The 23,203-nt window shown below is 43.4% G+C and overlaps 1 protein-coding gene across 3 annotated transcripts in view; it reads left to right on the top strand.

The window, feature by feature from the left end:
* LOC115157147 (myosin light chain kinase 2, skeletal/cardiac muscle) overlaps positions 1–20,424 on the top strand; it is a 39,704-nt gene extending 19,280 nt beyond the window's left edge. For 2 of the 3 annotated variants that reach the window (XM_029705134.1, XM_029705133.1), the window contains exons 2-14: positions 3,479–3,572; positions 4,067–4,628; positions 6,314–6,693; positions 7,242–7,347; positions 8,182–8,275; positions 8,674–8,783; positions 9,943–10,084; positions 10,279–10,349; positions 10,490–10,618; positions 10,942–11,094; positions 13,338–13,416; positions 13,586–13,643; positions 13,954–20,424. In XM_029705134.1, coding sequence (XP_029560994.1) covers positions 3,479–3,572; positions 4,067–4,628; positions 6,314–6,693; positions 7,242–7,347; positions 8,182–8,275; positions 8,674–8,783; positions 9,943–10,084; positions 10,279–10,349; positions 10,490–10,618; positions 10,942–11,094; positions 13,338–13,416; positions 13,586–13,642 — 1,977 coding nt within the window. In that variant the 3' untranslated portion in view covers position 13,643; positions 13,954–20,424. Of the gene's footprint in view, positions 1–3,135; positions 3,295–3,478; positions 3,573–4,066; positions 4,629–6,313; positions 6,694–7,241; positions 7,348–8,181; positions 8,276–8,673; positions 8,784–9,942; positions 10,085–10,278; positions 10,350–10,489; positions 10,619–10,941; positions 11,095–13,337; positions 13,417–13,585; positions 13,644–13,953 lie in introns of all 3 variants that reach the window. The other variant, XM_029705132.1, reaches the window with a different exon arrangement.
* The last annotated feature ends 2,779 nt before the right edge of the window (positions 20,425–23,203 follow it).

The raw sequence follows: 23,203 nt of genomic DNA, 5'->3' as shown, positions 1-23,203 counted from the left end.
GATGTTATGGATGTTTTGATGGGCAACGTAGGTTAGATGAATTGCTAGGTTCACTGTTTCCTCATGCTCCTGCAAATTACATGTCCTTCAAAAATGTGCACATTGTATTCAGGCTCGGAGATAAGGTGCTCCATGTTTCCATGTTTGGTTTTTGATTTGGTTTAGTTTTATGACGTTGGCACTGAAGAGGAAAATGTTCAGAGCAGCAAAGCTGGCGTGTCAAGTGGAGATCTGTTTCCTAAGGAAGGATTGTGGCTTGGCTCATGCTATTTTTCCTCATGAAGTGGTAGAAGATGTGTCAAAGCAATATGACTTTGGGACATAGCGATCTCCACTGCTTGTATAGTGCCATGCAGAGCACGCCATATTGTATGGAAAGAGCCAAAGCTTTGACACTTATACCCAGTGTTGAAATTGGTGGGGAACATTCCACCACCTCATGATCAAGTACAGTGGTATACGAAAAACAACATCTGTTTACAATGCTCAACAAAAAGGACTCAAATTTGCCCCCACCTTTCACCACCTACAGTAATACACGTATTTCCCTGCTCATACTGTACATTAGCCTACATTCTACCCTACATTGTCCCACATTCTCTTCTACATTCCTCTTTGGCCTATAATGTGGCCACCGGCATCTGGGGTGCTGAGGGTAAGGACACCCTGGAGGGGGGGTTCTCCCCCCTCTCTCTTTCTCTCTGTCACTCTCACTATCTCTGTCTCTCCCTCTCTTGTTTTCTGTATGTCTTTCTCTCTATTGCAGTATCTCTCTCTCACCCTCTCAGTCCTGTAGTGGCATGTTGAGAGGTCCCAGCGTGGATATACTGTAGACCTACTATGGTTTCAGTGATGTGTATTGAGTTCTGTTACCTATATGTGCATTACAATTCAGAGCATCCCCCATGTACATTATTTACCTCCATTGTTTCAGATAAAGCTATTCATAACTCTTTATTAGCAATCCAGCCATGGTAACTGTGTCAAACAGCCATTGATTTAAAGGGTCTAGTAAATGATTGTTCTTCACACTGCGTGCTACATTTGAGGCTGGCATAGAGGCTGGCACAGAGGCTGGCACTGCTTCAGATGTGAGTGGCTCAAAATAAGCAGGAGATGATTGACCTGTATAGGACAGTGTGTTTTTAATGGTGGAGTGGTTGTACCCTGTAGATGTTTTATTCAGGTGATCGGTCTTACTTGGGATGGAGGATTGAGCCAGTAAAATAAAATATCTTAATTTGAACAGTTTCTCACAGCAGTTAAATAATCCTGCAGCAACAGGAATGTAAATTATTATGTGGGTTATAATTCGAGGACATTTTTGTAGGGGTTGAGTCTGAAATTCTAAAGTGGAAATTAAAAACATTTTAAGCCTAATTAAACCTGGCATGTACTATACATTTGCACTTCTTGCTACGCAGGAAAGTTCTCTGTGACAACAGAGTGATCAAATTAAGATATTACATCTGTATGTACTAGCAAGCATGTGAAACTAGTTAACGACTCAATGATCTTAGGGAAGTAACTAGAAGCATTTGGTACTGGACTGATTAGGTTACAGAAAGAGAATAATTTGAATCATAATGTCAACTGTCCAGTGCACTGGGTTAAGTAGTCCAAGCACAATGAGTAGCACTGTTAATGTTGTAGAAGGTTAACTTAAACCCAAATCCTCTAGGTTTAAGTCCCAGTCACTTCCTTCCAACTTCAACAAGCACTTCAAGTTGTTGATTCAATGTGACCAGCAGTAACACACTGAGAGTGGTCTTAGACACAGAGACACTGAAGGTCAATGGCTAGTACTGTTTGGTATTAAAGCCTTAAGCGGGACTTATATGTACCTCAAAGCCAGTTATCATCCCTTTCCATTACTGGCATGAGTGTGGATGCCAGTTTGGTATCTGTTTTCATGCCCAGGGTCTATTACCTGCAAGCAGAGACCAACTCATATAGATGGTGAATGAGATACATTGTAGTGTAAGAGTTTCCACATGCCATGGTGTATAGTAGTGTAGAGTATGTGTACTAGGAAATTAGGAAAGCGGTTCTGTAAATAGGTACTGGTACAGTATCTGATAATTGTAATGTATTCAGACCCTTATTTGGTGAGTTATAAGAGTCCATAAGAGGTTATTCATATTTCAACACAGTTCTAGCACAAAACCTCAAACTACGATACAGACTTGACATTTTCAGCTTGATTTGAGGTTAGAACTCGAACAGCAACTAAGTGGTCATATAAGTCCACACGTAAGGGCGTACATACCTCTGTGATTGTCTATTGGCTACTGTATGACTCAGATCACCAGGAATTCTCGTTGTCGTCAGAGCTCTTGGCAGGCGGTGGCTCCAGCCTCCGGCCGTCTCCATTCACCTCTAAGGTGTGAGATGACTGTCAACCACAGACATTTGTCAATGTGGTCCCCCACACACACACACCACACAAACCGCACACATATCGTACCACTGTAGAAATCCCCATCCTCAAAATATCTCCTCTGCCTTACTACTGAGCAGTGCTTACCTCACAACCAATAACACATCTTCAGACATTTTTTAAGATGTTGACCTGCTCATTAAAGGACTGGAGTGTTTACTATAGTACTGGGTAGCCCCTCGGGTTCGAAGTCTGTTTGAGAAGACTTGTTTAGTTGGTTGCGGGCAATTTCTCCGCTCAGGGTCAGTATTGCATTCCATCGCTCACTGTGACAAGTGATAAACTATAAATTCACAGCCTCGCACATATGTACCAACCTATCTATACATCTGCTGTGGACAATCAACATCATGCTTTGACTGAAACAAGTTTGGCTTTGTAGTTTGTATTAATACAGTACCAGGATGCTAACTTGAATAAAACAACTAATCAGGCTAGGCTATATGTTTTGATGGTTACATTAATGCTTCTTTCATCTTCAACATCACATTCAGTCATTCATTTTATTAATTTCACATATTGTAACAAGTGTTTTCATTTTTCATACTGTCAAATGGTCATGTTCATTTGTAACCTACCTCTCTCACTACCACTCACCTTCCTCCTTACCCTCTCTAACAGTGTCATAATCCATCTCATGTTGCGTACCATTCACCATTGTCCAACTAGCATTGCCATGTCTGTCTCCTTAACAGAAAACTACCTCTACTAAAGCCACTAAAGGGACTCAAGGGACGATAACCACTAAATGTGAACCCAAACCTAGTAGACCGGAGACTACTCACAGTCACAAGACAACAAAGCTCCACGGACCAAAGCATTTTCTCACAATCCGCAAACTCTGCGGAAACTTTGTACGTGTAAACTTGCTCACAGAAAACATGTTTATCATGAAGTTTCTGTGCAGTAAATATTGTAATTACATAGCGGTAGCGGTTTCAGGGAAATATACATATTTTACCTAGTTTTGAAGAATGTTGAAATGTAGACCAAATGCAGAACGTGATGATCTTATCTTTCGTTCTTCCCTTCCTTTAGTCAAAAGATCACAAGGCGAAGGATGGGAAGGAGAAGTCGAGTCTGAGCACAAAGGGTCTGAAAACACAGAAGAAGAAACCCCCAGATACAGCAGGTGTTCACATCACAGTACATTAAAATGTGTCAATAGCTCACACCTATACAACACACACACAGTGACCTTTACCAGTCAAAACAAACTAACTCACACACAGCAGCACTCACAACATGTAACATGTGAGATGTAAACAACATGTGTTCTGAAAGCTTAGAGAGCGGGAGAAGAAAATAGTATCATTCAAAGAAGTCTATCTTGGAGCCACACAAAAGGTAACCAACTGGCTAGTCACAACAGTCTTCCTGTCAGACGTAAACAACAGTATTGCACTAACAAGTACATCATGAAACCAAAACATCAAAGAGAATAAAAAAGATCAGACTGACACTTCAGACAACCACCTGCCATCATCTTAGGAGGATACTAGGAGTGTGTTGACATTCTGAGATATTGTGCAATCATCTGATTATAGTTACTAAAGGGAAAATCATGCAGGTGGTTGAATTAATTATAACTGTATCCCCTTGGCCATTCTGTTTGTTCCAATGCAGACACCATCTCCCTGAGGAAGCAGGTGTTGCTGCTAAAGGAGGTTCAGAAGCTCAACAGGGAGAATGCAGAGAGATCATCATCAGGTCACCACCAGCAGCTTACCCCTGATGACGTCTTGGACCTGGAGGCTGGATCTGGAAGGGCCTCAGAGGGGTTTGGGTCATCACAGACTGGGTCCCTCAGCCCGAACCTGCTGGACTTGATCCTCGAGGGCCCCAAGGCCCCTGTGACCGAAGAGGTGTCATTATCTGAGGAGGAGAGGGAGGCAGCAGGAGATGGACTAAAAGTGGAGGAGAGGAAGGAGGAAGAGGAGGCCATAAAGAAACAAGAGAAGGAAGGCCACCTTAGTGAATCCAAGTTCAAGGAAGAGGAGCGAGAGGAAGAGCTGTTGAAAATCACAGAGCAGCCTGAGGAGGTTAGAGGAGCGGAGGAGAGAGAGGGGAACAAAAAGGAGGAGGACAGTGCAGGCCCATCAGAAGCTGCTGATATGTCAGTTAAGGATCTCCCTTCTCTCCCACCCTCCCCTGAAGCTCCAGGAGAGACTGGCTCTATTCCAGAGAGGTAGAGTATCCCATCTACCCTCCTCAATCCTTTCCTATTTATTTTATTTTATGTATTTCTTTGTTTCGTTCTCTGTCTCTCACTCTCTGTTCCTCTCATTCTCTCTCTTTATTTCTCTCTCTACTTCAGTACCATTCACTCTGTGATCCCTGTCTTTCAAATGCACACACTAATTTCTAAAATAAACTCAGCAAAAAAAGAAACGTCCCTTTTTCAGGACCATGTCTTTCAAAGATAATTCGTAAAAATCCAAATAACTTCACAGGTCTTCATTGTAAAGGGTGTAAACACTGTTTCCCATGCTTGCTCAATGAACCATAAACAATTAATGAACACACACCTGTGGAGACACTAACAGCTTACAGACGGTAGGCAATTAAGGTCACAGTTATGAAAACTTAGGACACTAAAGAGGCCTTTCTACTGACTCTGAAAACACCAAAAGAAAGATGCCCAGGGTCCCTGCTCATCTGTGTAAACGTGCCTTACGCATGCTGCAAGGAGGCATGAGGACTGCAGATGTGGCCATGGGAAACATTGCAATGTCAATACTGTGAGACACCTATGACAGCACTACTGGGAGACAGGATGACCAGCTGATCGTTCTCGCAGTGGCAGACCACATGTAACAACACCTGCACAGGATCGGAACACCCGAACATCACACCTGCGGGACAGGTACAGGATGGCAACAACAACTGCCCGAGTTACACCAGGAACACAGAATCCCTCCATCAGTGCTCAGACTGTCCACAATAGGCTGAGAGAGGCTAGACTGGGGGCTTGTAGGCCTGTTGTAAGGCAGGTCCTCACCAGACATCACTGGCAACAAAGTCGCCTATGGGCACAAACCCACCGTCGCTGGACCAGACAGGACTGGCAAAAAGTGCTCTTCATTGACGAGTCGCGGTTTTGTCTCACCAGGGGGGATGGTCGGATTTGCGTTTATTGTCAAAGGAATGAGCGTTACACCAAGGCCTGTACTCTGGAGCGGGATCAATTTGGAGGTGGAGGGTCCGTCATGGTCTGGGGCGGTGTGTCACAGTGTCATCAGACTGAGCTTGTTGTCATTGCAGGCAATCTCAACGCTGTGCGTTACAGGGAAGACATCCTCCTCCCTTATGTGGTACCCTTCCTGCAGGCTCATCCTGACATGACCCTCCAGCATGACAATGCCACCAGCCATACTGCTTATTCTGTGTGTGATTTCCTGCAAGACAGGAAAGTCAGTGTTCTGCCATGGCCAGCGACGAGCCCGGATTTCAATCCCATTGGAGCACGTCTGGGACCTGTTGGATCGAAGGGTGAGGGCAAGGGCCATTCCCCCCAGAATTGTCTGAGAACTTGAAGGTGCCTTGGTGGAAGAGTGTGGTAACATCTCACAGCAAGAACTGGCAAATCTGGTGCAGTCCATGAGGAGGTGATGCACTGCAGTACTTAATGCAGCTGGTGGCCACACCAGATACTGACTGTTACTTTTGATTTTGACCCCCCCTTTGTTCAGGGACACATTATTCAATTTCTGTTAGTCACATGTCTGTGGAACTTGTTCAGTTTATGTCTCAGTGGTTGAATCTTGTTATGTTCATACAAATATTTACACATGTTAAGTTTGCTGAAAATAAACGCAGTTGACAGTGAGAGGACATTTCTTTTTTTGCTGAGTTTATGTTTGTCTGTTCCAGTTGTGAAGTCCACAACAAAAGTGCCTCCTCTCAGTTTCTGGAGGCAGCAGAACAGGACCAGATGGAAGAGGGCAGCATCAGCAGTAAGCGTCGGGTGACGGAGGAAGACCTGGGAGTGCTGGGAGTGGAGGACCACAAGAAGAGTCGGGTGGAGGGAGGAGCAGGCGAGGAATATGTGAGGCAGGGGGAGAAGGAGCAGGGGGAGAGGCAGGAGGAGGTAGAGGACGGAGAAAGACCAGATGATGAGGACGAGGGATGGGGCATCTTCAAGGCAGACGGGGTGGATATCCGTGTGGAGCTAAAGGAGAGGATGGAAAAAGAGAAGAAGCCGGATCAGTCTACAGAAGTCAGGCAGTCTACTGGGGAACAGTTCTTAATTGGTGAGGACCAGCATTTTTATTGGGTACTGTGGCTTTAAGTCTGGGGGAAAGGTGATAAGTACTGAGGGAGGAACTTGAAATGCGCATGCTCAACTCAACGATTCCATAAATTACACATTAATCTCAGTGGAAAACTGGAGATATGCAAACAAATATTAGGATTTGGGCCTGATATGAAGTCCAATAGATTTTTGATATGGTGGCTATTCTTTCTCTTTTTGTAGAAAATATTCATAATCTTATTGAATTAGGGTATAAAAAGAATGCTTTCTAGGAGTAACAAAGTACGAGAGTACTGTAGTCTGCATAACCAACATTGTATCTCCTTTCTCATGTTTACCACAGTGTGTTAGTTAGCACAGGATGATAACTTGATTATGAGGTACCATTACTAGAGCCACGTGCTAACTGATTAACAATACAGCTTCTATTTCCCCTCCATGCTACTGTCTGCCAGGGCTCACTTGAAAAATAGATGTCAATCTCTATGTGACTTCCATGGTTAAATGGTTAAAAATGAAATAATGTTGTATCATATCTCCTTTAAGATAAAAGCTCTCCACCTCCGGCTCCATTTAACCATCGGATAGTGTCAGCCAAACCGAACCAGATCAGCAACTTCTACACCATCAACAGAGCAGAGGTTCTCGGAGGGTAAGTGTACCTATCCTGTTCCTAGTGATACATAATGATTTGAACCACAAGGTAAAGTTTGAAATTACTTTTCAACTGTATCCATCCGCAATAACAGTATTGTGAGGTTCCAAAGAGTAACATAAAATAGTGCCTGCTTAAGCCAATCGCTCCCCAGAGAGAACAGGCCATCAACAACTCCTCTCCGTCGAGCTCTTTTCTACATTGTACTGAGTTATTATACATTTGTCAATTATTAGTCGATTCTCCATTGTCTTTTGGAACCAAACCCACAGAACAAATTATATCTCACCTAAATCATAGACAGAGAGGAACAGAGGTCCTCAACAATGTTGAGTTGCGTAACCCTACCCTCCTCTCCTCTCCTCTCCCCTGGTTCATAACTCCAGAGTCAGGGCAGTTATTTTTACTGAAGGCCTTTGGGGTATGTGAAATCATACCCCCACTGCCAGCTGTGAGCTAATCGCTAAGTGTTAATCCACATTTTCAAAGAGAGGACCCTTACTCTCATTTAATGAAATAAAGGAGAAATGAACAATACAATACCTTCACAAAATGATATTACTTTCCTGTATTGGAAGAGAACTGATTTTGTATCCGAGGACATACTGATGAAATAGTTTTGATAGTTCAAGTAGTTCATCTTCTGACTGTGCAATCCCCCTCCATTCAGGGGACATATTATCTGGATGAGTAACATTATAGGATTTGTGACTTACAGGTGATCGTTTTGCCAACTCTTAGTCAGAGGGAGAGGGAGTAAGGTTACGTTATAAAAAAGAAAATGATTCAGAAACTGAAGACACCTTACTTATTTTTCCGTCTCTCTCTTAGGGGTCGTTTTGGCCAGGTGCACAAATGCATGGAAAACTCCTCGGGTCTCACCCTGGCTGCCAAGATCATCAAAGCCCGGAGTCAGAAAGAGAAGGTACTAATTCTTAATGAGTAAATGTACTTGGAATATAAACTGAATAAACTTGTTAAGGTTTAAAAATGTATCTTCGAAGGCTATGTGCATTTTGCATGCATATAAAAACCTCTACACACCTTGCAGCTTCCTTGAAAAATGAAGTTATTTTGAAATACTTTTTGAGTGCGAACTTCCGGTATTTAAAAAAAATCGCAAATGTGGAATTAGACATCTGAACATAACACTCTAAAAACCTTTTCACTCTACAGAAGTGGATGGATGGGGAATATGTTTCTTACTCATTTTCTGATAAATTTAAAATTTGACCCAGAAAAGAGGAGCCGTACACTGCTTGCTAGCTGCAAGCGAACATCTGACACCTTTCATTGTATGGTTGGTGTGTGTTTGGCATGTAGGAGGTGGTGAAGAATGAGATCACGGTCATGAACCAGCTGGACCACGCCAACCTGATCCAGCTCTACGCTGCCTATGAGTCCAGGAACGACATCATCCTGGTGCTGGAATAGTACGTTCCCTCCACAGAACTAAATAAAACATATCAGCATTATATTGTACACTATATATACAAAAGTAACTGCCCCAATTTATAGTGCCAACTGTAAAGTTTGGTGAAGGAGGAATAATGGTCTGGGGCTAGATAGCTGCATTTGCTAGCTAAGTAAGTGAAGCTTAAAGTGCTTGTCCTTCATTTTGGAAGAAATTGTTTTGTTCAAAACTGTTCAACTATTGCCTTTCTCTCTCTTTGAGTCAACTACTCACCACATTTTATACACTGCAGTGCTAGCTAGCTGTAGCTTATGCTTTCAGTACTAGATGCAAGAGCTCTGATAGGCTGGAGGACGTCCTCCGGAAGTAATTAGTGTGTAAGTCTATGGAAGGGGGTGAGAACCATCAGCCTCCTAGGTTTTGTATTGAAGTCAATGTACCCAGAGGAGGACGGAAGCTAGCTGTCCTCTGGCTACACCATGGTGCTACCCTACAGACAGCTGTTGAGGCTACTGTAGACCTTGGCAAAGTAGTGTTTTAATCAGTTATTTGGTCACGTGATTATATTTAGTATAGTTTTATCTAAAAATGATAACTTTTTTAATGTTTTACAATTACATTTTTTATGAAATTCACTGAGGAGGATGGTCCTCCCCTTCCTCCTCTGAAGAGCCTCCACTGGTGGAAAGCCTTCCCACGAGAGTGGAGGCTGTTATAGCAGCAATAGAGGGACCTACTCCATATTAATGCCCATGATTTTGGAATGAGATGTTCGACAAGCAGGTGTCAACATACTTTTTGTCATGTAGTGTATGTCTATGGTTCTCTGCCTCGATGTCTGTTCCTTCCCACAATGTTTTCTCAACCCAAATCTTTAAGCTTTAATTCATTTGACATCATTTTTATGCCATGATGACACTGTAGATAGAGAATACATGATAGGTCCGTGCACTGTCTTGTAATATCTTTAAGTCAATGGATTTTAAGGAAACTTGAATGAAATTAAATGATAGTGAATGTGTTCAGGAAAGTACAGCAGCATTTTGAGTCTACTGATTCAGACCATGGTACATACAGGCTTTACTTCCTAGCAACCCCAAGCTCAAGTCCGGTTTTTGGCCAATTTTCTTTATAAGTTTCTGCAGCATCCTAATGTGTGTTTGTGTGTGTGATTGTAGTGTGGATGGAGGGGAGCTCTTTGACAGAATCATCGATGAGAACTACACTCTGATGGAGCTGGACACGGTGCTGTTCATCAGGCAGATCTGTGAGGGCCTGCAGCACATGCACAAGATGTACATCCTCCATCTGGACCTCAAGGTAGACTACCACACTGTGTTTGATAGGGGCGGTGCGCAAAAAAATATATACTTATGTGTTCAGATCAGTGTTAATGTGCCAGAGTTCATTGTTTTCCATAGCCACTGATGTTATTGATAGCATATCAGATTGTACACAACAGGTAACAATGGTTTCTATATACTTCTGTCTTGCTATTGTTTCACCTTTTTCAGCCAGAGAATATTCTATGTGTGAGCAGAGTCACGAATAAAATTAAGATCATCGACTTTGGACTTGCCAGAAAGTAGGTTTCATATTCACATGAATCGTCCATTTGAATTAGCATAATTGTATATCATATATGATGTATCAATGCATGCAGCATTAAACTATTGTATTTGTATTGATAGATTCCAAATAAAAATAAACATGTATTCCCCCTAGATACAAGCCCAGAGAGAAGTTACGAATAAATTTCGGCACCCCAGAGTTTCTGGCCCCAGAAGTTGTCAACTACGACTTTGTTTCATTCAACACCGACATGTGGAGCCTGGGAGTCATTACGTATATGCTGTAAGTACACATGCATACTCATTTATTTATTTAACCTTAATTTAACTAGGCAAGACAGCTATGAACAAATACTTATTTACAATGACGGCCTACCCTGGCCAAACCCTAACCTGGAAGACGCTTGGCCAATTGTGCGCTGCCCTATGGGACTCCCAATCATGGCCGGTGGTGATACAGCCTGGAATCGAACCAGGGTCTGTAGTGATGCCTCTAGCACTGAGATGCAGTGACTTTAGACCGCTGCGCCACTCGGGAGCCAAAACATATACGCGTGTACACACACACACACACAAACAATAAAGACTATTTCTCTTCTTCCACAGGCTAAGCGGTCTGTGTCCCTTCCTAGGTGACGATGACAATGAGACTTTGAATAACATTCTGGCCTGCCAGTGGAACTTTGAAGAGGCAGAATTTACAGACATCTCAGAGGAGGCCAAAGACTTCATCTCCAAACTCCTCATCATCAATAAAAGGTATCATACATCTGCTTGATTTCACAATACTGTGCATTCGGAAAGTCTTCATGCCCCTTGACTTTTTCCACATTTTGTTACGTTACAGCCTTATTCTAAAACAGTTTAAATAGTTTTTCCCCCATCAATCTACACACGATACCCCATCATGACAAAACAAAAACAGTTTTTTTTACATTTTTGCTAATGTATTAAAAATAAAAAAACATATATCACATTGAATGGAGCTGAAGGTTGGGACTAATAACAACAAATAATAACAAGATAACTAATGTAATACATACTGTGTCCGTAAAACCTATATGGGTTAAGAACTTTTGTGAAAGAGCACAGTTTGAAAGATATGGCAAATAGAAATCAAACCGGATGGACATCATAAATAAATGGGAGAGGTTGAGGGTAGAGGAAAGACAGGAGTAAAAACAAACAAAATAGAACTATTGTAAAATAGACTGCGTCCATAAAATGTATAAGCTGGAAGTAGAAGCCTAAGCATTGTTGTTTACTAGTTTACTCCAATTAGAGGTAGGGTTAGAAAGTAATATATATATATATATATATATATACACACACAGTACCAGTCAAAAGTGTGGACACACCTATTTGAGTACATTTACATTTTAGTCATTTAGCAGACACTCTTATCCAGAGCGACTTACAGTAGTGAATGCATACATTTCATACATTTTTTTAACGTACTGGTCCCCCGTGGGAATCGAACCCACAACCCTGGCGTTGCAAACACCATGCTCTACCAACTGAGCCACACAAGACAAGTAGGTGTGGCCAAACTTTTGACTGGTACTGTGTGTGTGTAAATATATATATGTATATATACAAAACAATATATGGGGGATTGGAAGTGATGCAGACAATTACATAGATGCAAGCTACAATCGATCTGCCATATTAAAGCTGATCTATCCCCTAAAAAACATATATATAAAAATTCAAATGTTTAATCACATTTACATAAGTATTCAGACCCATTACTCAGTACTTTGTTGACGCACCTTTGGCAGCGATTACAGCCTCGAGTCTTCTTGGGTATGAAGCTACAAGCTTGGCACATCTGTGTTTGGGGAGTTTCTCCCATTCTTCTCTGCAGATCCTCTCAAGCGCTGTCAGGTTTAATGGGGAGTGTCGCTGCACTGCTATTTTAAGATCTCTCCAGAGATGTTCGATCGGGTTCAAGTCCGGCCTCTGGCTGAGCCACTCAAGGACAATCAGAGATTTGTCCCGATGCCATTCCTGCGTTGCCTTAGCTGTGTGCTTAGGGTCATTGTCCTGTTGGAAGGTGAACCTTTGCCCCAGTCTGAAGTCCTGAGCACTCTGGAGAAGGTTTTTATAAGCGGGCTGTCATGTGCCTTTTACTGAGGAGTGGCTTCCGTCTGGCCACTCTACCATAAAGGGCTGATTGCAGAGATGGTTGTCTTTCTGGAAGGTTCTCCCATTGCCACAGAGGAACTCTGCAGCTCTGTCAGAGTGGCCATCGGGTTCTTGCTCACATCCCTGACCAAGGCCCTTCTCCCCCGATTGCTCAGTTTGGCGGGGTGGCCAGCTCTTGGAAGAGCCTTGGTGGTTCCAAACTTCTTCCATTTAAGAATGATGGAGGTCACTGTGGTCTTGGGGACCTTCAATGCTGCAGAAATCTTTCAGTACCCTTCCCCAGATCTTTGCCTCAAAACAATCCTGTCTCGGAGCTCTACGGACAATTCCTTTGACCTCATGGCTTGGTTTTTGCTCTGACATGCACTGTCAGCTGCGTCTTTATATAGACATGTATGTACATTTCCAAATTATGTTCAATCAATTTAATTTACCACAGGTGGACTCTAATCAAGTTGTAGAAACATCTCAAGGATGATCAATGGAAACAGGATGCACCTGAGCTCAATTTCGAGTCTCATAGCAAAGGGTCTGGATATTTATGTAAGGTGTTCTGTTTTTTCATTTTAAAACATTTGCCAAAATTTCGGCAAAACCTGTTTTCACTTTGTCATTATGGGGTATTGTTTGTAGATTGATGAGGAAAACAATTATTTAATATATTTTAGAACAAGGCTGTAATGTAACAAAATGTGGAAAAAGTCAAGGGGTCTGAATACTTTCTTGAGGCACAGTATATTGCACCACGTATACTGTATATTTTGCAATAAAAATCCAAAATCAATTTTTCTTCTATGACATTTTACATCTGTTTGTACATATCTCACTGTGTGTTTGTGTGTGTTTTTCTGCAGTTGGAGGATAGGTGCCTCTGAAGCGTTGAGACATCCTTGGCTCTCTGACGCAGTCCTCCATCATCGTCTTCATGAAAAGGTACAGGGCACCCACTCACGTCTTATAGAGAAGATAGGATGGTATCACAGCTCTTATGTTGTTGCTACCATATTATGAACTGGTGTAGTTCTACTGATTGGTTTGCTCTCGTTTAGAAGTTTTTTTAATTGTTATTGACTTAACTTTGTGTTTTGCCTCTGTTTTACAGAAGAACATGTGTAACCGCTCACGCAGATCTTCATGCGTACCCACCACAGATAGTTGAGGTAAGTTTCTAACTCTTCCTCATAAAACCTCACACATTTTCTCCACTAAGACAGAGTCCTACTGCATATTTGAACATTTGTGCAAATACCTCATATAATCAAAGGGGATGTTTTACCTAAAAAATAGTGTTATATCCCACGTTAGGATTCAGCTCTCAATCTCAAGAAAACAGTAATGTCCTCCTAGAGACCACCAGGTGTCGGCTCGTTTCAATATTTGCCCATGAGAAGAAAGTCAGATCAGATTTAGCCCAGAAATGTTGACATTGCTGAAACTGAACTGTTTCCTATCCCGTTATGTTTTGAGCAGCATGATGACTTGACGGAGCCAGCGGTGACTACTTGGACCAAGCCTGATGTACACCTGTAGAACTACCAGAGCTTACCTGTATGAACACATTTAAACTGTTAAAACACCGTAGGTGGAGGAGTGTGTCATGTGGTATTGCAAAACCAAGAGACAGACGAGGCAGTTCAGCACTCAAAGAGGATTTACTAACTGGTAAAAAAATAAGACCAATAATCAAAATCAACAGCTGGCCCTTGATGGCAATAACTGAATGTAATTGTATTCTTCCCCAGTGATTTATTTTCTCCCAGGGCAGAGAGAGCTTCAAACCGTCGTCATTGGGTGCTGACTGGTCCAATGGTTAGGCGTGTCCTCCTCACTGCTCTCTCTCTCCCTCTCTGAACGCCACTACCTCCCCGTGTTCTGCCGCCCTAATTGCAGCCAGTGGTTCAAGATGTGCAGCTGCAGTCAATTAAGTCTCTGTGGAGAGATGCCACACCTTGTAATGAGTTGTTTATCCACCAAGTGGGGCCTTTCCCACCCCTAAACCCCTTGGATGCTCACACACCGCCCACCCCTGCTTCATCTCGTGGTTTGTACAGGCCAATGCCCAGATAGAGTCAACTCTTGGCCAGGCATCTAATCCAAGGCCATGGAGGTACACACCTGGACCTCCAGGGTCATACAACAAAGGTTGATGTTCGTCATCTCCATGGTTCACCCTCTTCATGGGTCAGGTTCTCGGCCACCTTCTGGGGCACACACGATAACTGGTTATTGAGAGAGGGAAGGTTCTCACCTCCATGTGTCTGTGCCTCCTGACCAGCTTTCCCGTTCTCCTTTGAATGACAACACGTGTCCCCCTTAACCGGCTCGCCTTTTTCCACTTGGGCCTCAGGGTTTCTGCAAAGTCTTGGGTTATCATCACAGAAATGTTCAGAAATGTTTGTTTTACCTCAGTTTTACCTCAAGCCCCTTTTCTTTCACAGAGCCTTTCTTTTGGTCACCTCCAGTCCTTCTTGCAAAACCATGCTTCTTCAGAATAGAGCACCCCGACAGCATGCTACCTGCCTCAGCTCTGGTCAAAGGACATTTGAAGGTCCATGCCAGGAGTTTGAGGTTTCTCCATTTCTGAACATCCCTTTTCATTGTGACTTTCATTGGTCATACTCACCACCACAGTGCCGTCTTGGACCTTTACCTCATGGGCCTGGGGCTCGCTGTCCCCTGGTGGTGTACCTGATGGTATTTGACCAGTTTCTGTGGAGTTGTAAGACTCTCTCTGAGGCCCCCTGGTAACCAAGAGCTTGGCAAAGTCTTGGGTTACCATATAACCATCATCCATCGTAACGAACTTGCCTGACCATGGTAGGCCCTCTGACTCCCAGGCCCACTTTCCAACTCTCCACCACTCCTGGGGAGGCACAGTAACATAGTTGAATTGTCAGGCTTACCCATGTCTTGTAGCTCTTCCATTCCCGTTTGACTGGGTGGATGACTGGCAGAGCTCCATTGCCTCCTTGGCCTCTTCCTGTCTTTAATGGGGATTCTTATTCTCTGGCTGTGCCTTTTTCTTCTGCGTCGTCTCAGAGGTTTGACCTGAGGGTGAGCCAGTCGCCTCAACCAACCTGTTGGGTTCTTTGTCTCACTGCCTTCTGTCTTCTGGGTTTTGGAAAGAATACTCACGTCAACCATGGTTAGACTCTTCAGACTTTTTAAACCTCTCCACTTCTGAATGACAATCCAACCTTCCTTCAGACCTCTTAACTCATGATGAAACTTCACTCACCAGAGTATTGGGCTGCTTCCCTCTTGGCTGGTAGTGCCCTTCTACAGGCTCACCCCAGTCCCCGATGGGGTCTCCCCACCAGTTTTGGATTTTTGGAGCACTGGAACTTTCCCTGGTCTCTGCTGGATCCTTTGGACCGCCATCTCCCTGTCACCACTTCACCATCAGGGGACCTTGAAACCTCTTCTGTGGAAAACAAAGTGGGAGAGTCATCAGCGGAATGTATTTGGACTGACATTCTTGTTGGCGTGGTTGTCCTGGGAACCCTCTGTGTAACCATGCTCCGGTCCAGGTTTTCTTTTTTGGGGTTCCTTTAATCTTCTCTGGCCATGGGTTCTGGAAATACAGGCTGTTTTCTCTTCGGTCAAGGGGCTGTTCAGTGGTGTGGGTAAACAACTCACACGAAGGAGCAAACATGTCCCCTAAAATGGAGAGTGGGGTTTGATCCCACCAGAGCGCAGTCTCCGCCCCGAGTCCTAGGACTTGCCTCAGCAGATGGCTGTGTTGCTGCTTTTCACGCAGTTGCACCTCAAGGCTACTTAGCCTCTCCTGCTCCTCTTTAAGCAACAAGGAGTCCTGCTCCCACTTGGTGCTCGAGGCCATATTAGATGTCTCCAGCCTGTGAACGACATCCTGCATTTTCTGAACCTCATTGCATTTTACACTTATGATTGCAATTCAGAGGCTTTACCTGCCAGGGACATCTTCTCCTCCATCAATGCCACCATTCTCTGCTTGGCTTCCATCGCTGACTTCTTTGCCATCTCTTCATTACTTTTCAATTCACTTATGAGGCTCTTCACTGCCTCCTGCTCAAGCCTTCTTGCTGCCTGCTCCGCTTCCAGGCCTGCACATTGTTCCTCTTCATTGCTTCTCAATTACCTGGGCAGTTCCTGCTCGGTCTGCTTGCTCTTACTGCTTGTCCAGCACCTTTGTGGAAACCCCTGTTCCTTTTGAACTGGAGGGCAGCTTTTCTTCCAACAGGGCCAACATCTCATCCTGGGCTTCCCCTTGTCGCTCTGCCCTCTGCTGGCAGATCTCTAAATTCTGGGCGCTGGTTACCTGCTCCCTGTGCTCCTTTTCTGCACACTCGTGAGCTACTTCAGAGACCTCCAGGACCCTCTTCAGCTGCAGCATTCCTGCCTCTAATTCTTCTCTCCTGAGCTTTTCCTCTGAGCCGAGCATTACTTTTCATGAGCTTTTCGGCTTGCTCATTGGCAGCGTGAACTGCCTCTTTAAGATCAATGTTCTCGATTCAGAACAGTGACCTCTTCTTCCCAAGTCACTACAACATCCTGGAACTTAGTCTTTACCTTCTCACCTCTTCCCCTTGGTCCCTGCACTTCTCCTGCAGGCTGAGGACCATACTTGATTCTCTTTCAGTTGACTTGTCAGCCAGGTTACCCTCTTCTTGTTGCTGAAAGTCTCATCTTGCAAGGTGGCCAGCTGCCTTGACTTCTCATGGAGCCGTTTGAGGCCATGATGCTCTTCTTGTAGGACGGCGCACAGGCACCCCAGACGCTCCTTCAGGGCCTCTTTGCTGGTCCTCTCTTCTTCAAACTGCCTCTTGAAGGCTTCCTTGGCCTGGTCAGCATCTAGTAGGGAGGCCCTCGTGCCCGTGCTGCCCATGGGTGTCTGCTAACAGGCATCTGCTCACTTCTTCCTTTGCCTTCCCTCTTGAAGTATCAGCTGGCACTTCTTTGTTACGGCCACAGGTGGCGGTACTTACGTCTGGCTGAGCACTATTCAGTCTTCTAGCAACATTTTTCATGTCACTGATAGCTGCAGTGATTTCTGGATCCACAAGGAGCCCCTTTGTTTAACTAGGCAAGTCAGTTAGGAACAAATTCTTATTTACAATGATTTCCTACCCCGGCCAAACCCAGACGACGCTGGGCCAATTGTGTACCGCCCTATGGGACTCCCAATCACAGGCAGATAGGATACAGCATGGATTCGAACCAGGGAATCTAGTGACACCTCTTGCATTGAGATGCAGTGCCTTAGACCGCTGCGCCACCTGCGAGCCAAGAGTTCTTTATAGCCGGTGAGAAACTCAAGACTACCTTCAGAGCTCTTCAGTGCTCCCTTGTGTGGTGCTTTGTCCCCTCCATCGCCAGCCACTTCAAGGTTGAGGGACTTTACATCCACTTTTCTGCCAGCAGCATTTTCTCTTGTAAAAACCGAATTAAAAAACCCTGTCCTCTCAGCCTACAGGGCACCATAACTTGTCTAGCTGGTTGTCTCAGGTTGCACTACCACACGGGGATACCCACATTCTCCACCAGTGTAACAACTCCGTAGGTGGAGGAGTGTGTCACATGTGTGGTAGTGCAAAACCAAGAGACAGACAAGGCAATTCAGCACTCAAAGAGGATTTATTAAATAAATAAAGGGTTCACAGGTAGCTTGGGGAATCTTCATGTCCCAAAAGAATGTTCTCACAAAGAAATGAGGCCAATAATCAAAATCAACAACTGGCCCTTATGTCAGCAACTGAACATAAACGTAAGTCACTGTGGAAGATAATCTTTTACCCCAGGGCAGAGAGAACATCAAACCTTCGGCATTGGGTGCAAACTGGTCCAATATTTGCGATAAAACTTGGGTGTGTCCTCCTCACGGCTCTCTCCCTCTCTGAATGCCGCTGCCTCCCCGTGTTCTGCCGCCCTAATTGCAGCCAGCTGTACAAGATGTTCAGCTGCAGTCAATTAAGTCTCTGTGGAGAGATTCCACACCTTGTAATGAGTTGTTTAGCCACCAGGTGGGGCCAAAAGCTGGCCTTTCCCACCCCTACACACCTCGGATGCTCACAAAACCTACACCTATTGAACTACACCTGTAGAACTACCAGAGCTGTGTGATGAATGGACAATACATGTTACCTTACTTTTACAAAGTAAAAGTACTATTCCCACAGTTTAGTGTGAAAGCGTAGAGCCCTTGAAGACTGGAGGGTGTAGTGAAAGATATTTTGCTAGATATGTGAATTTAATCTACAATGCAAGACAGTATAACATAACACCAACACCTAACTGCCCTGATCTTGTAAATACTTTGGGGATTTTGTCAGACAAACTAGCTGAACTTTATCCGAAGTGTGTTTGTTTCCCTGCTCATACAGTTTTACTGCTCTCTTCCTTCATGTGTGAATCCATTTTGATTCACACATCAGTTATCCACAATGCACCTCAAAGTATATGCTGTGATGTGATCTCTTTTTCATTTCATTTTCTGCTAATGTAAAAGGGTTCCATGTTGAGTACTGTACCCCACTTTTCCTCTGAATGTGAGTGTATTCATGCAAACCGAGGGATTTTCCCGTTTAACTTTTTATTTTATTTCACCTTTATTTTGACTGATTTTGACTTTAACTTGACTGATAGATAGACCAATGTCATATGTTTGTTGTTTGTTTTGTGTTCTCGTGACATTTGGTGTAAATAGATAAAATATGCAGATGTTTGCTTAAACCCTTTAATGCGGACCTGGAGTACTTAACACTTTTTCAGTGGCATTAGTCTGGGAAGGCATCCTGTTTTCATTTTCTTAAAATCATTTGATCTGTTCTTTTAATTGCTGTTGATATATTCTATATTGTATTTTTGGAAAAGCTGTGCTTTCTCTAAAGAAAGAGTTGTACGAATGGAAATGGTTGTGAACAATGTTTTGTAACAAGATGATTGGCAAAGTAAAAAAATGCCTCCCAGAATCAGGGTCTGCATCTAAGGGTTAAGTTTCAGAGACAGCTCGTTTTGATTTCACAATTCACACACACACACACACACACACACACACACACACACACACACACACACACACACACACACACACACACACACACACACACACACACACACACACACACACACACACACACACACACAAACAATTGGTGTGGTCTGTTTTCAAGCTCTAGTATGTCGACTTTATAGTGTTATTTATTTAAATCAGAATAATTCATCAAACTAATTATAGCATTGAAGGAAAAATACCATGTTAGAAGTTACATGTTCTTATGTCTATAGTCATGTCCTACAATATACTTGTTCATGTGTGTATTAAAAAAACATTTTTACTTTAAATTAAAATAATCCAAGTCTTATCAGTTTTTTCTTTGTTTTAATTGGAAACCTTTGTTTAAGATTAAGCAGGTCATTTTTATTTGGCCTTTTTTGTTAATTTTATTTAATGAAAGCATGTTTTTGGCTTGCATGTGCTCAGTAAAACCAATATAGTACATATATGACACATGATACATTATTTCAATGTGTAGGGTTGTGCTTAAATGTTTCCATTGTTAATATTGTTGTTTGTTAATGCTTGTCTGCATGTTATCATATTGTAATTAAATAAAAACAACTTTATTACCTTCCATGAAGGTTGGCTATTGGAAAGTATAATACCTATTAGAATGACATATTGTTAGTATTTGAATGTTTTAAACTTTTTATCATTTCCTCTATGGTATATATATTTTCTCAGGGTTACAGTTGTATAGACAGTGAAATTGCTTTCTCTTGTCCATTGAACATTGATCATTATTGTTTTGAAGATTAGAGTAGAATAGATTCTGTAAAAAACTTTTCTATAAAAAACAATGTCCTTTTTCTGATCCAAGCATTTTGAATTCGATATGCATTTGGGAGTGTTGTCGCATTAAAAATGAAATAAATATTACAGAGAAAGGAAAAACACCTTTATTATCACAAGTGTCTTTTCATTGAAATTATCTGTAAAGCAAAATTGTGCTGTATTGCCAATGTTAAATTAGAATACATCTTTAGATCTGAATTCCGTCACTCAGTGTTGGTGGTTTCCTGACTGTAGCTCCTGTAGCTCAAGGCTCAACCAATCCCTATAGGTTTCTGATGATGTTGCCCACATGTCCAGCAGAGGGCAGTGAAACTAGGAAAGAAATCAGTATCCAACTCACAATTTCAATATATACTGAACAAAAATATAAAAGCAACATGCAACAATTTCAACTATTTTACTGAGTTACATGTCAAATGAGGAAATCAATCAATTGAAATAAATGAATTAGACAGTAATCTACGAATTTCCCAAGATTTGGCAGGGGCACAGCCATGGGTGGACTTGGGAGGGCATAGGCCTACCCACTTGGGAGCCAGGCCCAGCCAATCAGAATGAGTTTTACCCCAATAAAGGGCTTTACTACAGACAGAAACGATGGCGCCAGAGGGGAGGGCTGTCGTCTTATCGGCTATTTTGTTAGTTTTTTGCGTTGTTCGTAACTTGATTTGTACATAATGTTGCTGCTACCATTTCTTATGCCTGAAAAGAGCTTCTGGACATCAGAACTGTGATTGCTCACCTCAAACTGGACGAAGAGTTCTTCAATGAGTCGGACGGGAGGGATATACTACTACAGACACCCGACCAGGCCCAGATCCCCGTGATGTGCTGGAGAAGGAAACAGAGATTTAGTGGAAAAAGATCAGGGTTCCTTGCGAGGATCAGGCGACGAGTGAAAGCACGTATATACTACCAACGGGACATTAAAATCGTATGTTTCACCGAGTTGTGGCTGAACGACGACATTAAGAACATACAGATGGTGGGTTATACACTCCATCGGCAGGACAGAACAGCAGCCTCTGGTAAGACACGATGTGGGGGCCTATGCATATATGTGAACAACAGCTGGTGGACGATATCTAAGGAAGTCTCAAGGTTTTGCTCGCCTGAGGTAGAGTATCTCATGATAAGCTATAGACCACTCTATCTACCTAGAGAGTTTTCATCTGTATTTGTCATAGCTGTCTACATACCACCACAGACCGATGCTGGCACTAAAACCGAGCTCAATAAGCTGTATACCGCCATAAGCAAACAGGAAAATGCTCATCCAGAGGTGACGTTCCTAGTGGCCGGGGACTTTAATGCAGGGAAACTTAAATCAGTTTTACCTAATTTCTATCAGCATGTTAAATGTGCAACCAGAAGGAAAAACAATTCTAGACCACCTGTACTCCACACACAGAGACGCGTAAAAATCTCTCCCTCGTCCTCCATTTGACAAATCTGACCATAATTCTATCCTCCTCATTCCTGCTTACGAGCATAAATGAAAGCAGGAAGAACCAGTGACTCGGCCTAAAAAAAATGGTCAGGTGAAGCAGATGCTAAACTACAGGACTCCTTTGCTAGCACAGACTGGAATATGTTACGGGATTCTTCCGATGGCATTGAGGAGTACACCACATCAGTCACTGGCTTTATCAATAAGGTCATTGAGGACGTTGTCCCCACAGTGACTGTACATACCCCAACCAGAAGCCATGGATTACAGGCTACATTCGCACTCAGCTAAAGGGTAGAGCTGCCGCTTTCAAGGAGTGGGACTCTAACCCGGAAGCTTATAATAAATCTCGCTATGCCTCCAAAGAAACATCAAACAGGCAAAGTGACAATACAGGACTAAGATCAAATCGTACAACACCGAATCCGATGCTCGTCGGATGTGGCAGGGCTTGCAAACTATTACAGACTACAAAGGGAAGCACAGCAGAGAGCTGCTGAGTGACACGAGCCTACCAGACGAGCTAAATTACTTCTATGCTCGCTTCGAGGCAAGTAACACTGAAACATGCATGAGAGCACCAGCTGTTCCGGATGACTGTTTGATCACGCTCTCTGCAGCCGATGTGAGGAAGACCTTCAAACAGGTTAACATTCACAAGGCCGCAGGGCCAGACGGATTACCAAGACATGTACTCTGAGCGTGCGCTGACCAACTGGCAAGTGTCTTCACTGACATTTTTAATCTCTCCCTGTCCGAGTCTGTAATACTGACATGTTTCAAGCAAACCACCAAAGTCCCTGTGCCCAAGAACACTAAGGTAACCTGCCTAAATGACTACCAACCCATAGCACTCACGTCTGTAGCCATGAAATGCTTTGAAAGGCTAGTCATGGCTCACATCAACACCATTATCCCAGAAACACTAGACCCACTCCAATTTGCATACCGCACCAACAGATCCACAGATGATGCAATCTCTATTGCACTCCACACTGCCCTTTCACATCTGGAAAAAAGGAACACCTATGTGAGAATGCTATTAATTGACTACGGCTTAGCGTTCAACACCATAGTGCCCTCAAAGCTCATCACTAAGCTAAGGACCCTGGACTAAACACCTCCCTTTGCAACTGGATCCTGGACTTCCTGACGGGCCGCCCCCAGGTGGTAAGGGTAGGTAATAACACCTCTGCCACGCTGATCCTCAACACGGGGGCACCACAGGGGTGCGTGCTCAGCACAACTCCTGTACTCCCTGTTCACTCATGACTGCACGGACAGGCACGACTCCAACACCATCATTAAGTTTGCTGATGACACAACAGTGGTAGGCCTGATCACCAACAACGATGAGACAGCCTATAGGGAGGAGGTCAGAAATCTGACCATGTGGTGCAAGGACAACAACCTCTCCCTCAACGTGATCAAGATAA

This window comes from Salmo trutta, chromosome 21 (genome assembly GCF_901001165.1).
Source record: "Salmo trutta chromosome 21, fSalTru1.1, whole genome shotgun sequence".
NCBI classification, from domain to species: Eukaryota; Metazoa; Chordata; class Actinopteri; order Salmoniformes; family Salmonidae; genus Salmo; species Salmo trutta.
This window is presented reverse-complemented; position numbering and strand designations above follow the sequence as displayed.